At 38.8% G+C, this 15,732-nt stretch overlaps 1 protein-coding gene across 2 annotated transcripts in view; it reads left to right on the top strand.

Moving 5' to 3' along the window:
• The window catches only part of OPRK1 (opioid receptor kappa 1), a 31,861-nt gene extending 16,465 nt beyond the window's left edge, over positions 1-15,396 (top strand). Inside the window, exon 4 of one of the 2 annotated variants that reach the window (XM_071419444.1) lies at positions 2,760-15,396. In XM_071419444.1, the coding sequence (XP_071275545.1) occupies positions 2,760-3,187 (428 nt within the window). In that variant the 3' untranslated portion in view covers positions 3,188-15,396. Of the gene's footprint in view, positions 1-2,654 lie in introns of both variants that reach the window. The other variant, XM_071419437.1, reaches the window with a different exon arrangement.
• Positions 15,397-15,732: the final 336 nt, after the last annotated feature.

Raw genomic sequence — 15,732 nt, 5'->3', positions numbered from 1 at the left:
CAGCAAATGGAAAATGATTATACTTGAGGTTCCCTCACCGTGCTCAGTTAATCCATTTTGTTATCACAGCTCAGAATTGCTCCCAGGTGTGTCCTTTAGATACATTTTTCCTGCAAAATAAATTTTACATCTGTGTAAATTTTCCTGCTCTGGCTGTAATGGAGGTTTTCTTGCTGAAGAATTGTTCAGCTATCAAAAAAATAAAGGTATAAAATTAACTCTTCATATTGCCAGTAAGGATATGAAGGGTATGAAAATTACACAATCAATATTATATATATAATATGTATGTTTCCTAGACCAATATTAAGATTAATCTTAAATGATAGTTTATCAAGCACATTATAAAATATATTCACACCAACTACCATATGGAATTCAGTTTTTCCTTAAATATATCAATATATTTGGAATAGTTGTGTTTCCAAGTGGAAAATGTCAGTATGAAATCTGAAGATTGTGACACTATTCATAACTTCTGCAACTTTTCAGGCAGTAAAAATAGAATATAAATTGGATTTTATTATGTTCCTCTTCCAAAGTTCCAGAAAATTAATATAGTGTTGTGCATTATGATCAGATTTTCTATTGACTGTTTCCTACTTATGAACTGGGAAAATGTAAATGGATTCCATAAAGTACTATGCTATGGTATTACATATATCAAGTGCAATATGTTAATAATAATGATTCAGAATAAGATTTTCTGTAGAAAGTAAACTGCAGTGAGACACAAGATAATAATTAAGTTCGTATTCAATAATTTGGAATTCTAAAATAACATTGCCAACCAAAAATTATAGCAAAATACCATGAGGATGACTTAATTATTTTGATAAATATGTGAAATTATGTCAATAGATCTGAAGAGGCCATTTCTTCTGGGAGTGAATTTCAGTGAGTAGCTGGATGTGGTCTGGAGCAGCCATCTTTGACCACACTTCATTTTCATCCCAAGCATCTGGAGGCAGCTTCACTAATTTAGATAACACAGCTGCATCCTGATTTTATGTCATGGCTGCTAAGCCATGCTCTATTACAAATAACAGTAATAATTGACAGGAAAACTTTCAAGATGATTGTTGGCATTGCTAGAATGAAATTAAGTGAAAGCAAGTATGCTTATGAAAACCTACATCACAAAGGATTTAGATAAATTCACTGAGTGTCAAGTCACACTTGTGCTGTCATCTGAGTATCCTGCATCAACCTAGAAAAATATGTCTTTTCCATGTTCAGCTTTCAGAATCATACATATTATTTAAAATAAACCCCAAAAATATTTAGCATTTTTAGCTGTAAATGTTTTCTATTAAAATGTTTCTGTATTCATTATTGCCCAGTAACAGCTTTCTGATATCTAACCATGGAAATGTGTGTATGGCACTATAATGATAACTTCCTCTCCTAATTGTTTTTCCAAACAAATTCTCTGCAATATCTTTTTGATTTGGAAAGCATTTTTATAGCAGGGAAGTATGGCCTGATTTTTTTTCTGATGTGTCCTGATGGAGACAGATATGAAAAAGTGATGTGCAGGAGTATACTGAATCATTCCACTCTTGGATCTGAATCAATGAAAAACAATACATAATAACTTGTAGAGGAATGACAAACTCAGTAGGGAAAATGATAAAAAATCCAAAGAACTTTATAGGATAAAATTTAAGCTACAATTCAGAGTGAAAAATCTATGTGTTACCCTGACTTATTTTCAGTAGAGTTAAACTACTGACAATAGTTGTAAATTTACCCCTTCTCTTTCCTTTTTATTTATCTTATTACTTATTTTTCCATATATTTTATATGTTGGAAGGCTCTAATGAGTTCAGCAAATTAAACCTCAAATATTTCCTTCTTTAGCTGCCTCCTGTCAGATGAAATATTTCTGCTGAATACATTCAAGTGACAGCCTGTGGCTCTGAATCCTGGCATGGGCAATGGGAGAGGGAGTGGGCTGATCTCTGTGGCCCAGATCCTGCAGTCTCTGCACAGGCTGCATTTCCAATGACATGATCTGCAAAAAGAGTAGCTGCCATTTGACTCCATGCACACATGTATTTTATTTGCTTCTATTTAACAGAAGAGAAGATGTTTCCATGGGTTTTTCTGAATATAAGCATTTGTGTGTACCTTAATTGTGCTGTAAAAGGCACATGGGAAAAGATTATTACTCAATTATTATATATTGGCAAAATCTTATCAATATCAAAACCTCCTTCAGCTTCTACCATTCATGATATCAAAAATCTTTCTCCACCCACAGACAAAAACATATGTAGTTTGATAATAATGCTGAGATTTCTACTCTGAACATGGTGCTCAGTCTGGTTTTAAATCTCAGTGAGATTCAAATAGAAACAACTTTACAGATTTTGGTTTTGTGCTCTGCTTTTTTTGATCCTCCCATGGGAAAGAAATTTCATACAATATTTTGCTTTTGAAAAAGCTCAAAACTCAGTAATTTCTAGACTCAGCTGCATAAAACCAATTTCAATGGTAACTGAAAGCTTCCTTAGAGTGATTTAATGATAACTCCATTTACTAATATCTCAGTACATGCTAATCACTTTTCCTAGGTTACGCTCTGATAATGACATTGTTTAGAATATCTAATAACAAAGCAATTTTCTTCTTGCTTCCTTCATTTTTAGATACTGCTAGCACTGAATGCTCCTTGCAGTTTCCAGACAGAGATTATGTGTGGTGGGACATCTTCATGAAAATCTGTGTCTTTGTCTTTGCATTTGTTATTCCAGTTCTCATTATAATTGTTTGCTATACTCTGATGATTCTGCGCCTGAAAAGCGTGCGGCTTCTCTCTGGGTCTCGAGAGAAAGATCGAAACCTGCGCCGCATCACCAGGTTGGTGCTTGTGGTTGTGGCAGTCTTTATCATCTGCTGGACTCCAATTCACATTTTCGTGCTGGTGGAGGCCTTGGGGGACGTGTCCCACAGCACTGCTGCCATATCCAGCTATTACTTCTGCATTGCTCTGGGTTACACCAACAGCAGCCTCAACCCAATCCTTTATGCCTTTTTGGATGAAAACTTCAAGAGATGCTTCAAGGACTTCTGCTTCCCCTTCAAGATGAGGATGGACAGGCAGAGCACCAGCAGAGTCAGAAACACTGTGCAAGACCCAGCTTACATGAGGGAAGCAGGTGGGGCAAACAAACCTGTATGACTAGTCGTGGAAATGTCCTCCTACTGTCCTCAGGAGAGAGAGGAGTCCAACGACTTAGGACTGACACAGATTACCACTGCAGTTTGAAATCGACTCACCCAGACAAACATTACTGGAATATTTCAGAAATCCCAGCAGTTTGAACTAAAGCAAACTTATTATCAATAAACAAGAATCTCCTGAAAATTGGCTCAAATGAAAAGGACCTGAATGATGGTCAGGTTTTGGCACCATATCTGCTGAACTTGAGCCAGCACTAAAACACAGTTTTTCAGAGTGAAGAGATAGTGTTGCACCAGGTGATTCTGGATAAGAATAGTTCTTGCTCTTCTCTTTGCAATATATAACTTTGTAAGAGGCAATATTCGGTCATAAAATTGAACTATACCAGAAACTTCTGCCCCAACAGTGATTGCTTCTAAAGTACAGAGTTTGACAACTTGATCCTCTTTAACAGTGAAGAGTGTTAGGTTTCTGTAGACAATGCCACAGCTATAATCAATATTGTCCTCAATTAATATATCTGTAACCCTTGTTTGTGCTGTGAAAATCGAGGTTGAGCATGATCTACCCACACACCAAAGTGATTTTATTGTGTCTGTGTATGGTAAAGCCTTTTGGCACTCAAAAATACTGGAATTTAATGAGAATTGTTATCACATGTTTAATCATCTCTGTGTAATGTTTTGTAAGTGTGATTTTCCAAGATGGTTGTTTCTTTATTGAGTCTGAATAATATAATATGCATTTTCAGAGTGTATATTGAACAAGAGGCTAGAAAACTTCAAATGCTTCACTTGTTCCAAAATTAATGAAAAGTCGTGTTAGATTCATTACATGGAGAAAACACTCTCATGTGTAATTTGTTTTCCTAAACAATATCTAAGCAGACTGAAATAAATATTTGACAAATTAGAAACAAGGGAATTAGCACATGAACTAACTGAATTTATACAACGGAAATTAAATATTTCTGGATGCTTTAGTGGCATTTGATGGAAAAAGATCCTGGTTTATTGATGCTGATATATTTTCTTTGATACAGTCCTATAACTTCAGAAATTTTCTCTGTTTTCCTGTGAAGATGGTGGTGTCAAGGCACAGATAAATAAGTTACTAGCTTGCTGAAGGTAAGTTTAGGGTAAAATGGAGCCTAACTTCCAGTCTGTAGATTTTTGTCTTCCTGATGTTATATATTACGACTCCCACTACTGCTGTTGCTGAAATTTGGCTCTCATTATCTTCACCCTGAACACATACACCATACATCTTCTTGTTAATTTTGTTCTCTATACAAAAGAAAGAATAATGTGGGTGCCTTCATTTCATGGAAAATTTTTTCAGAAACACAATCTGATTTGGTCCTATCAGGCCAAAAATGCCTTATGCACACCAGTAAAAATAATGAGTTTTTTCTTGGACTAGCTGGCAGTCCAGTTCCTGTGGAAGTGCTGTAGAAATTCAGCCTTCTGCAGGACTTCATGTACTTTATTGTTAATACAGTCATGTATGTCAATTTTTTTTATATTAGTTTGATAAATATTGTTGAAATATTCAAGACAACTCTTTCTGGATAAGTCTAGCACCTTCTGATTGTTTCTACATGAAGAATGATTAGCTGACCTCAGGATGCCTGCTTTACCTGGGGAAGTGAATGATGCTTACACAACTGCTGAGTCTCACCTCCTATTCTGTCATTCATTCATTTTTTTAACATGCATCCATCTTTCTAAACTAAGTCCTCACCTTTAAATGGCCACAAAAAGAGAGTGTTTAAGGTAAAAGTTGAAAATCCAAAGTATTTATCAAGTTAGGAGCAAGTGAAATGGGAAAGAACTAGAATCTAATGAACTATTTTCATTCAAAATAACCTATGTTCCTGTTCATGACTTACCATTTGCATATGTAAGTCTGTGCTTGAATAGGGTTTTTGTTCTACACATTATGTGCAATGCTTTGCATTGTAATGAAAAATCAATGTTCTTAATTTTCAAAAAGGAGGCTTCTAATAATATTTTTGAGGTTTATGTTTTTAAGAAGGAGATCATAATTTCTATCACAGTGGGAGGAAATTATAACTTCCTAACAATTAAGCTTCCAAAATGTTATAGGAATGTGTCCTTAAGGTTTATTTCTACAATTGAACATTAACAGCCAAATTAGTCTGAATGCAGTAGAAAGGTGTCTTGGAAGTTTTCTTGTCAAATTGAGCAGCTTACTGAACTTCACTGAAAAACAGCAGAGAACTGGCCTCGATATCTTTCACACCTGAGAAAGTACATAAAAAATGATACTATGGTTTTTCTCACAGAATTTGCTTCTAGGTGGTTGAATTCCCATTGCAAAGCTCTTCACTTTCTTTGCAACTCCAAGCCAATGATTTTCTCTCTCTCTTGTGTTGGCTCCAGGATGGAGCAAGAGGCGAAGGCAGGGTAGGAGCTGCCTGGCCCAGGAGCAGGTCTGGGTGGGGAATGGGACAGTAGGGACAGACTGTGCTGTCCCATGGGCCCTGGAGCATGACAACTTGGGGCAGACATAGGCAGGCAGCTTGGGAATTGGTTGTACTTGCTGAAACCACTCTTATCTCCCTTTGTTTTTGGAGGTTCCAAAAATTCGATACTGCAAAAGCATGGTCATGGACCTGCTTGTGGGGCTAAATTCCAATCAATCAACTAGTGGGGATAGCTAATATGTCACTTTCTGTGTTTCTGCTTCTTTTAGCTGAGAAATCTTTTATTTGGAAGATATACTTGGTGTTCTGGTTCAGGACAGACTAACACATGGCAGAGAAAGGATGCTTAGATGCTGAGAAACCCCAAGTGTAGTTAATGAACAATATCTCAGCATCATGAGAAATTCAGAGGAAAACTGAAAATGAAATTTTTGTCCTGTGAAAGGCAAAGGGAAAACACACCATTTTGATCCAGAATTCCTCTTGGTTCTGGTAAATTAATGTAGTCTTTGCAAAGAAGACAGGGAGATTGTGCTGGGATTTTATTTTCCTTAATTGCTTATCAATTCTTAAACATAACCATTGTAAATATGGCTGTTTTCTTCCCAATGAAGTTTTTTCTTCAGAAGAAAATGTGGATTCAGCATAATTGATTGAGTTTGTGATAACTTATGTAATCTGTCAAATAAAAAAAGTAATTGTGCCTGAATATTTTTAACTGGATCTTACAGGTGTCCAATACAACATAGTGAGCACATCTATTCAATGCCAGAGTGATAGATTGGAAGATATTTCAACTGATTGAATCAAAGTATTTTGGCTCGGGCTTTGCTTTTTGCTGGACTACATGTGGCTTGGGAACTGTTGCTGCATAAAGCCCTGACATGCAAGGTGGAATGATCTTAGACTGCAGATTTTGATCACTTAGTTAAAAGTGTTTTGATGTCCAGCTGTGTGGCTAATGCAAGAGAGTGTGCAAGCACTGGGAGCTGCTTCCTGGAGGGAAGCAGCTGAGAGCAGGAGCTGCTTTTCCTGCTGTGTTGGGTAAAACCTGTCACACGGTGTGCAAGGGCTGCTCAGCTTTGGGTTACACCGCTGTGATTTAACCCCAGCTGGCAACAAAGAGCAATGGAGTCACTTTCTCACTGCCCATTCCTGCCCCTCCAAAAAACCTGTGGCTTGGGATAAAACCAGTTTAAAAATGGAAACAAAGTAAAATGTACTGATATTGATACTAATGTTAATAATATTAGTAATAAAAAGGTGACAGAAAAATAAAACCCAGGACAGACACCTGATGCCCAATACAATCACTCACCACCCACTGGCCAATGCCCAGCCCATCCCACACAGGGCCTGGCTCCTCTTGGCCAGCTCCTCCCAGTTTATACACTGAGCATGAAATCCTGTGGCATGGAATTCTCTTTTGGCAAGATTGGGTCAGCTGTTTTGGCTGTGCTCCCTCCTGTCCTCTGGTGCACCTGCCTGCTGGCAGAGCATGGGAAACTGGAAAGTCCTTGACTCAGGGTAAGTGCTGCTTAGCCACAGCTAAACCATCAGTGTGTTATCAACATATTCTCCTACTAAATCCAAACCACAGCACTGTACTGGCTGCTCGGAAGAAAATTAACGATAACCCAGCTGGAATCAGGACAACCCTTTCTGGAAAATAATCATGGAAGTTACCAGCCTGTTCAGTCTGCTTTCCCTCCAATGTTGATTTTTAGTTGGCAGCAAATACAAGTTCTCTTCTTCAGTTTTCAATTCTGTTAATACCAATGGCACATCTCAGGTGGGCTTAGGGATCTACAGAATAGAAATACCTACCTCCTTCATCAACAAACAAGCCCTGGGGCAGACTGATGGCTGTAGGAATCTAGGTTGCTACTTCCCCTCTGAAAGGAATACCAAAAATACCTACAGCTTTGTACTCCACTGCAAATTTGTAGCAAACCCTGTAGTAAGCCTCCTGGGGGTATTATTGTCTATTAGTGCTTTAAAGGTGTGAAGACTTGATAGTGGGTACATAGTATGAGAGAAAACTGTATTGACAGTGACAGCAGTTGCTTAGGAAAAGTGTATAGAAGCTAGGAGACATGAAAAATAGAGGTTGTGAGCACTTGTGTACCTATGTATGGGTGTACAAGATTTCTTTGTGCTTTTAATTTATATACTCTGATTTTATATATTTTACTTCTATATATTATAAAGCAACCAATTTCTCTTAAAATTAGCTGAAATGAGTTTTAGAAGCTTTGAAAACCCAAACAATTTAGAGTGTCTTGATGTATGGAGATAAAGTAAACAACCCTGGTGCTGAAAAACAAAACATTTGGCAGAGTGGGAGAACGGTGCAAGGTAAAAGAAGAGTTTGGAAACTAGTGTGAAATACTGCAGACTTTCTTGGTAGAGGCCATAATGTCCTGGAAGAAAAGTACTTATTACTGCTGATGCATGTCCTCCCAAACTGTCTCTCATTAAAGCAAATACTTAGCTGTCTGTCCCCAGAACAGCCCCTATAATTTTTTAAATACTTTCCTGTACAAGAAGCTTTTCAGAAAGCAACACCAGGAAGCAGACATGAAGGCAGCCTAATGATAGACCTGCAACTAAATCTTGCTCTTCAGTAAATGCTTACTATAGGAAAAAAAAAAACAGTTGACAATATTTATCTTCTATTTCCAGATATCTGAAAGACAGCCTTGAAAGTCTGCATCTGTTGGACAAATATTTGATTGATCAGTGAAAATACCCTTGTACTGTGAAGTTGTAATGTACTTGGCAAAACCACTCTTAATTATCCCTGGGAATGGCAGGATGCATTTTAGGGATGTGTACCTCCTTCTGTCTTCCCTGAAGAAGATTTTTTATGGCCAAAACTGCCCTAATTGAAAAATTCAGCAGAAAACTAGCATTAATATGCTGCCATTTGTAGCAGATAAGCTGGTATTTTGTGCTATTGCAGCACTTTTTTCCTCAGTCTGATGTTTCTTATCTCTGTTTTGTGTCATGGTACAACAAGTGTCTGGAGTGGACAGCATAGAAGTTAGGTTTACCTAGTGTATCCTTCCCTCTCTTCTTTCAACTCCTGCTTGAGTTCCAGTCTTCTTTTTTGGTGAAAAAACAAATTTAAAAAAAGACATAGAATTATGTAGGCATAAAACTGTTATCTGTAAATCCATAATATGTTTTTTCTTCTTTGTTTTTCTTCCATTCTGTTAATTCCTATATATGCCTAAAACTCAGAGATTACCTCCAGCTGTATGAATCACATTAAAATATGGTGGTTTTGCCCATGGGAGCTGTCAGGTGTTACAATTCTGCCCCATATGTAAGTATGCATATACAGTGCTTCCTGGAATGGAGTTTCTCTTTTCTTGTCTGACAGGGCAAAGTGACATTTAGCCACTCTACTGCACTTTGCAGTTGGTTCTTAATTGTGTTTGTGCATTTTAAAAGTGCTTTGTTGCTGATAGTGCCATAACCCAGATGTACATACAAATTTGTTCCTCAGAGTGGCAGCCATAAAAGTGAGAAGTAATTATAATGATAATAATAGGATCACATAGAATGTTATGAAAATAATATTTTTCTTCACAAAATAAGACTTTAGTGTCATTTCATTCACTTAACGAAAATAAAAGCATGTACTGTCTCTGGGATCAGGGGGAGAACAGAAGCCTTCTCATCTCATGAGAACACTTCAGTTACAGCCATAGGCTTTATTTGGTTTTATACGGTGAAAACCAAAAACCTTTCCATTTAAAACTGCAATTTCCATATTCAGCAAACCTTCTGCAACACAGAGAGTTTTCCATGTGCATTTTCACAGTGCTTTCAGCTGAGCAATCCATACAAATTTGAACCTTATGTGGTAGGACTCAATCAGGATTCCAGCATGGTTTATGTGCCCTGTGTCCCCAAGTTAATGCTTTTGCTCCAATGCTATTTTCATCTGCTTGAGCACCAAATGGTAGCAGCTGCAACTGCTCTTGATGTTGAAGCCCAAGAAGCTTGTGGGAGAGAATCAATGCTGGATGACCCCCAGCCAGGGAATAAAATGCAATGACTCCTGTGATTTCAGAAGGCTGAACAATTGCTCTATTAAGTTATACTACATTATATTACAATCTACACTAATCCTATACTAAAGAAAAACTCGTGGCCCTCACAGATAGCCATGACACAGCTTTGACCTAATTGGCCAATCAATCCAAACAACCATCACCAGAGCCCAATTAACAAATTACTTTTGGTAAAGTCTCCATAACACATTCCACAGGTGCCAAACAACAGGAGCAGCGAATAGAGATAAGAATTGTTTTCTCTTCTTTCTCTGAGCTTTCCCACTGCCTTCCCCAGGAGAAATCCTGGGCTGGTTGTGCCTGCTGCTCTCTGTAAAGAGAGCTGTGGCCACAGGAGAGGATTCCAGACCACAACTCTCAGGCAAAGGAATGAGCTAAGCAAGGAGTTGTTTGGGTTTGGCACAGGCTTGTCATTGAAAAAAGCAAAAAACTTGGACATGTATAAGCCTATAGGTTTCTATAGTACTAAATGGCAGCTGGGCAAAACACAGAAAGTGTGCTACTGCTGTAAAAGCTTCTGTTAAATTCTGCCTATTCTTTAAAGAACAGCAGACCTTTCTCTCCACAGGCTTTGTACTAAGGGTAATTGCTCTATATGTGACAGAAGCCACATTTCTGATTTCACTCTGATAGATGAATTTTAAACAGAGAATAAAATACAGTTAAGTCACATTGGCCTAATGACAACCCCATGAAGATCACAGCTGCAACTCAAATCCCATTAGCATCAGATGAGTAATATAGAGCTCTTTTCATGACCTCACTTGCTTAACTCTTCATATCAGTTCTGGACAGAAGCAAACAAATTTGGAATCCTACACATGACATATACGTGATATAACGAAGTAGGTTCACTCATACAACCATTGTACAACATGTATAACATTTTTGTTTGTTTGTTTTTTAATTTGTATAGGAAAAGGTAGTGTGGTTTTATAGTGTGATATTTCTCATTTATGGGGCTTAAAAAATTGGACAAGTATTATGTTGTTCTGTAGCAAGTATTTAATATTATCTTACTGGCATTTGATTAGCAATGTAATTAATTCCCCTGAGTCAAATCTGTTTTGCCCATGCCAATAATTGCTGAGTGTTCTTTCCCTGTCCTTATCTTGACCCATAAGGCTTTTGTTATATTTTGTCTGCCCTGCCCAGTTAGAGGAGAATGATAGAGCAGCTGTGGTGGGCACCTGGTGTCCTGCCAGGGTCAACACACCACAGGAGACAGCTTGCTTTTGTTTGGGAGCATATGCCATGCCAGAAGATGTGATAGGAAAGTTTGGAACAGGCAATGGACTTTGCATATCTTTTCTGTTGATGCATATCCAGTATTTGCTAGACTTTTTTTTTTAATAAGAAAACACAAAATATGTTTTATTTTAGCTCCACCACCTACTTTTATTGCTCTTAAAAGCTTGGAAAAACCTCAGGCAGGGCCTGGAGAGCAATTTTTTTAAAGTGATTGCTTGGGGAAAGAGGTCTTAATGAGATGGAATTAATTTCCTCTCCCTTACAAACAGGAACATGGGTCAAAATCTGTCAGAGAGAAAAGTATTGATGGATTATTATGATATTAGCATCTCTTTGTGAATTAGCAAGCTGTCTTGTGTCTTGATTTGGTATGAACATTTCACACATCCTGGGTATTTCAGCCTTGGAAGAGCCCTCTGAGTCATTGCTTTAACAAATGGAGGAAGGAATGGAAATTTGCTGTTTAGCAGGAAAGGAGTAGGGAGCTGGGGAAAGATGTCTTGTTTATTAATAGAGCTGACCTGAATATGGATTTCCTTCCAGAAAAAACATTATGATGGATGGAGTGGAAAAAAGAGGATAGGAAAAGGAAAGTGGAAAAAAATAGGATAGGTCTTTTTCTTTTATTTTTTGGAGGAAAGTGGCATCTTGCTCGTGGCCTGACATACTCAGCCTCTGAGATGAGGAATCCATCCTTGCTGTGCCTTTGGAAACCTCAATATTATCTGTCTCTTAAAAGATATATTTGAAACCCATTCAATCTAGCCTCTGAGGAATCACAATATTATTTGTGAGGACAGAGAATAGCACATATATTAGCAGGGTGATATAACCAGTCTTCTCCCTGTTGGTGTTTTTCACAAATAGCACCCAAACTGCAAACTGAATGCACTACTCAGGAAATTTCTGCTTTATGGTGTCAGTCTGGCATGAATTTGCCAGATGGTTCCCTCCTCACCTTCTGGCTGTACTTGCACCCCAGAAAGCCAACTGTATCCAGGGCTGTATCAGAAAAAGAGGGGTCAGGAGGTTGAGGGAGGTGTTTCTTCTCCTCTGGAGAGTGATTCTAACCCCTCTCCCCCACCTGAAGTGCTGCATCCTGCCCTAGGGTCCCAGCAGGAGAAGGATGTGGACCTGTTGGAGTGACTCCAGAGCAGGGTCATGACTATGATGAGAGGCTGGAGCACCTCTCCTATGAGGACAGGCTGGGAGAGTTGGGGCTGCTCAGCCTGGGGAAAAGAGTGCTCTGGGGCAGCTTTCCAGTACCTAAAGTAAGCCTGCTAGAGAGCTGAGGAGGGACTTCTTACAAGGACATGGGGAATGGCTCCTGAAAAGGAGTCAGTTTATATTAGGTATTGGGAAGAAGTTCTCTGTGGGGTTGGTGAAGCATTGGAACATGTTGTCCAGAGAATCTGTGGATGCTCCATCCCTGGGTGTGTTCAAGGCCAGGTTGGATGGGGCTCTGAGCAACCTGGTGTAGGGGAGTGTGTCCCTGCCCATGGCAGAAGGGTTGGATCTAGTTGATTTTTAAGGTTCCTTCCAACCCAAACCATTCTAAGATGCTGTGTTTCTATGGCATTAAAGAAGGATTCATATAGGAATAGATGAATTTTTCTTTAAATGGTCCTTTCATCTGGATTGTCATTTGTAAACCTTGCATATATTCCTAACATGTCCCGTGCTCTCAGTGTGAGGGCCCTTTATATCTATTTTCCTCTGTACATGTTCCTGCTAGTTACCAATTCTAGAAAACTATTATCTGATGTCATGCTTCAAAATGCACCTGGTGCTGAAAGTCAGTGAGAAATTAGGAGGTTAAATGTGCTGTTTGATATGTATGATGGGTTCAGAAGTGTGGTGATTTTATGCAGAGTCACTGCCTCTATGGTAGAAAGATGATTTTGCTAAAGCAACACTCCAATTTGACATGATACATACTACAAACTTTTGTGGGTTTTGATGAAATATTTTCCAGTTCAAAATTCTTCATCGTTCTCAGTGGAGACAAATACACTTGTGTAGCAAGTGTAAAGTGAATTTCCTTGTAGATATGCAAAAAAGGCAGATAAAAAAGGGCTTTGACTGAGAGCTATATCCAGAATTTCCCAACTTAATAAACAAGTTAAACTGGATGCATTAAACCTTCCTGCAAATTCCCTCAGCACTTTCCCCCTTGTCAGCTAATCTCTTCCCTTCCTTCTCTCCCAAGCAGATCCAAGTTTCTGTTTGTTTCCCCTCCACAGAGATGAGCTGTGTGCAGTGAAACCAAGCCTTCCATTAAGCATGTGCTTAAATGCTACACTTGTTTTTCACGTCTGATAAATGTTCTCTTTCTGATTTTCAATTTTCTGGTTGACAGCTTGCCAGAAACTTTCTTCACTGAAAACTAGCTTATTGCTAATTTTGACATCTGTCAGAAAAAGTTCCTGCCTGTGCTTTTATTTTTGTAAACAGCAAACAGAGCTCACCACATCCCAGTAACTAGGATACAATGATGCCCTAGGATGCCGCCGTGAGAGTTGTAGTCATGACTAGGAAGTATTGTTTTGTCAAAACTGAAATTCTTTTTCAATGACTTTGCTTTAATAAAACTTTTCCAGGGGAGGTTTCTTAGCATGAATTTTTAGTGAAAACAAACACAACAACCTCCAGAAGGGCTGCAGTTTAGGTGCTTACCAGGGATGGGTAAGAGGAGGAGGGGAGAGAGTTTAGTATGGCTGAGAAGGGGTGTTCACAGACTGTAATGTGGATCTTCCACATCCTAGACAGTGGTTGAAACAAAACATTTTGGCACTCATTTTGAGTTGTACAGACCTCACTTCTGGGTAGATGTGAGACCCAGGAATGGTTTGTGCCTTGGTAGAGATGAGCTGCATGGAGGGCTTGAGACAAGATGTGTTCTTGCAAGAGGCTGTGAAGGCAGGACAGCCTCTTAGCTGGGTCCCCTGCCCAGGCAGCATCAGAGCTGCTGTGTTAGACCCAACACCAAGGCCACGAGTGGTGTGAAGCAGGAGAGAGGCCATGACGGCACCGCCAAAAAGTGTCCTGCAGCTCTGCTGGAGGAGGCACTCAAGTAGGGAACCGGCTGGATGAGTGTCTCTCCAAGCATGGGAGGCTTTTCAGGTTTGCATTTGAAGATTTTTCCTTTCCTCCCTCAACATTTTCAAGTGGTCTCAGTTTTGTTGTTACAAATTGAATTGTTTTTCAGGCAGCCTGAGCAGCTGCTTTCAGCTGAAAAGAGCTATCCTCTTTTTACAGTTCTTAATTTCCTTACCCTCTGCTTTGTTAATATGAGTTCATGTAGGCAATATTTTGATTGATCTGAGGCTTGGTGTGAGAGTTAATGTTTCAAGGTATCATATGCCAAACCTCAGGGTGCTGGGCACAAGAGAATGTGTAGATGCTAGCTCTATTCCACACCATATTGTTAATTTGCTTTAATAAATATAAGTGAAGATAAATAGTATCCATGGGAAACTTGCATTGGTGGAAACTGGCTGTGAAAATAATAAAAAGCTGGTAAATTTTTGCCCCCTTACAAAGCTTATGGTATAACTCTTCAATTAACAGCTCCAAGAGTGAAAGATGGTCCTGCAGGTGCCCTGAACCAGCATTTGGAAAACTGGAGCTTGCTCCCAGAAACTGTCCCGGGTATTCGTTTTGAGGTCAAAGAGATCAGGTGGGCAAAATTTGCAAGGTAGTTTCAAGCAAGATTAATGTGGAATTGCTAAGGGAGCTGACTCCCTGAAAGAGTTGGGTGACAGTATGTTTTAAAAGCAGCACTTAAGGCATATCTGCTTCTTCAGATGCCTTTACCAAGATGGCCTATAGGACTTTCACAGCTGTAATTGTGGCTGGAGAAACTGCCTTAGTACAGGTCTGAGCAGGTTGGAGCAGGAACTCTCTGCCTATATGGTTAATGGTCAGAAGTGTGAACCAGGACCTAATATGAGAGACATGTAGAGAAAAAGTGTATTAAAGCCCCTTTCTACACATGACAGTTGTGTGTGACTTAGGTACTGCAGTGGTGGGATGCAGGTGGGCTCCTAGAACACAGATCTGATGATTTAAAGTCTGATGGTTGTTTTCTAAGCAATCCAAGTAAGTACTTTTGTTAGAACTAGAAGTGAGTATAAGGATATATCTATCATATGATGGGAGAAAATATGGTGAATGAAGTGTTTGCATAACCTTAATTCTGCTGAGAAAGCATAGGGAGCATATATTCTGTGTGTTGGACTATGGTACAAAAACATTTGAAAAAACAACTGAAATTCACCTCCGTAATTCATGTTTGAGACAGAAATGGTGCTAGAAAATAGCATGGCAACTTATGCAATTTTGGTAATTGAGATAAACAAATATGGATTTCTTAATTTAACAAATTATTGAAATAAAATTGCAGTGTGTTTATCATGCAAGTTACCTACCTTGATATTTGTTTAAAATGCAGTAAGACACATCTCCTTCAGGGCTCCTTCTGGTGTTTATGCTTCCAAATGCTGATGAGTTATTTACTTTGCCATACTCCTTTTTTTTTAAAGACCTTCAAAACCACATAATTTTGTTGAAATTGTTGGCTCCTCGGCAGGCATTTCTGCCACACATTGTAGGTGCTTGCAACAGTTCAGAAGGGCCATATATGTGAACTTTAACTTTTCTGAACATTGAGGTGGCTGGAGAAATATGTTGGGTAACCCTGAAGTCTTCTGTTGGCATGCTGTGGACCTTCATTGTTCAGTTTGATATCATCTCTC

This window comes from Agelaius tricolor, unplaced genomic scaffold (assembly GCF_023055355.1).
Source record: "Agelaius tricolor isolate 1412-34295 unplaced genomic scaffold, bAgeTri1.0.p SCAF_2, whole genome shotgun sequence".
Taxonomy (NCBI): Eukaryota; Metazoa; Chordata; class Aves; order Passeriformes; family Icteridae; genus Agelaius; species Agelaius tricolor.
Note: the sequence above shows the minus strand (reverse complement) of the source record. Positions and strands in the feature narration are given on the sequence as shown.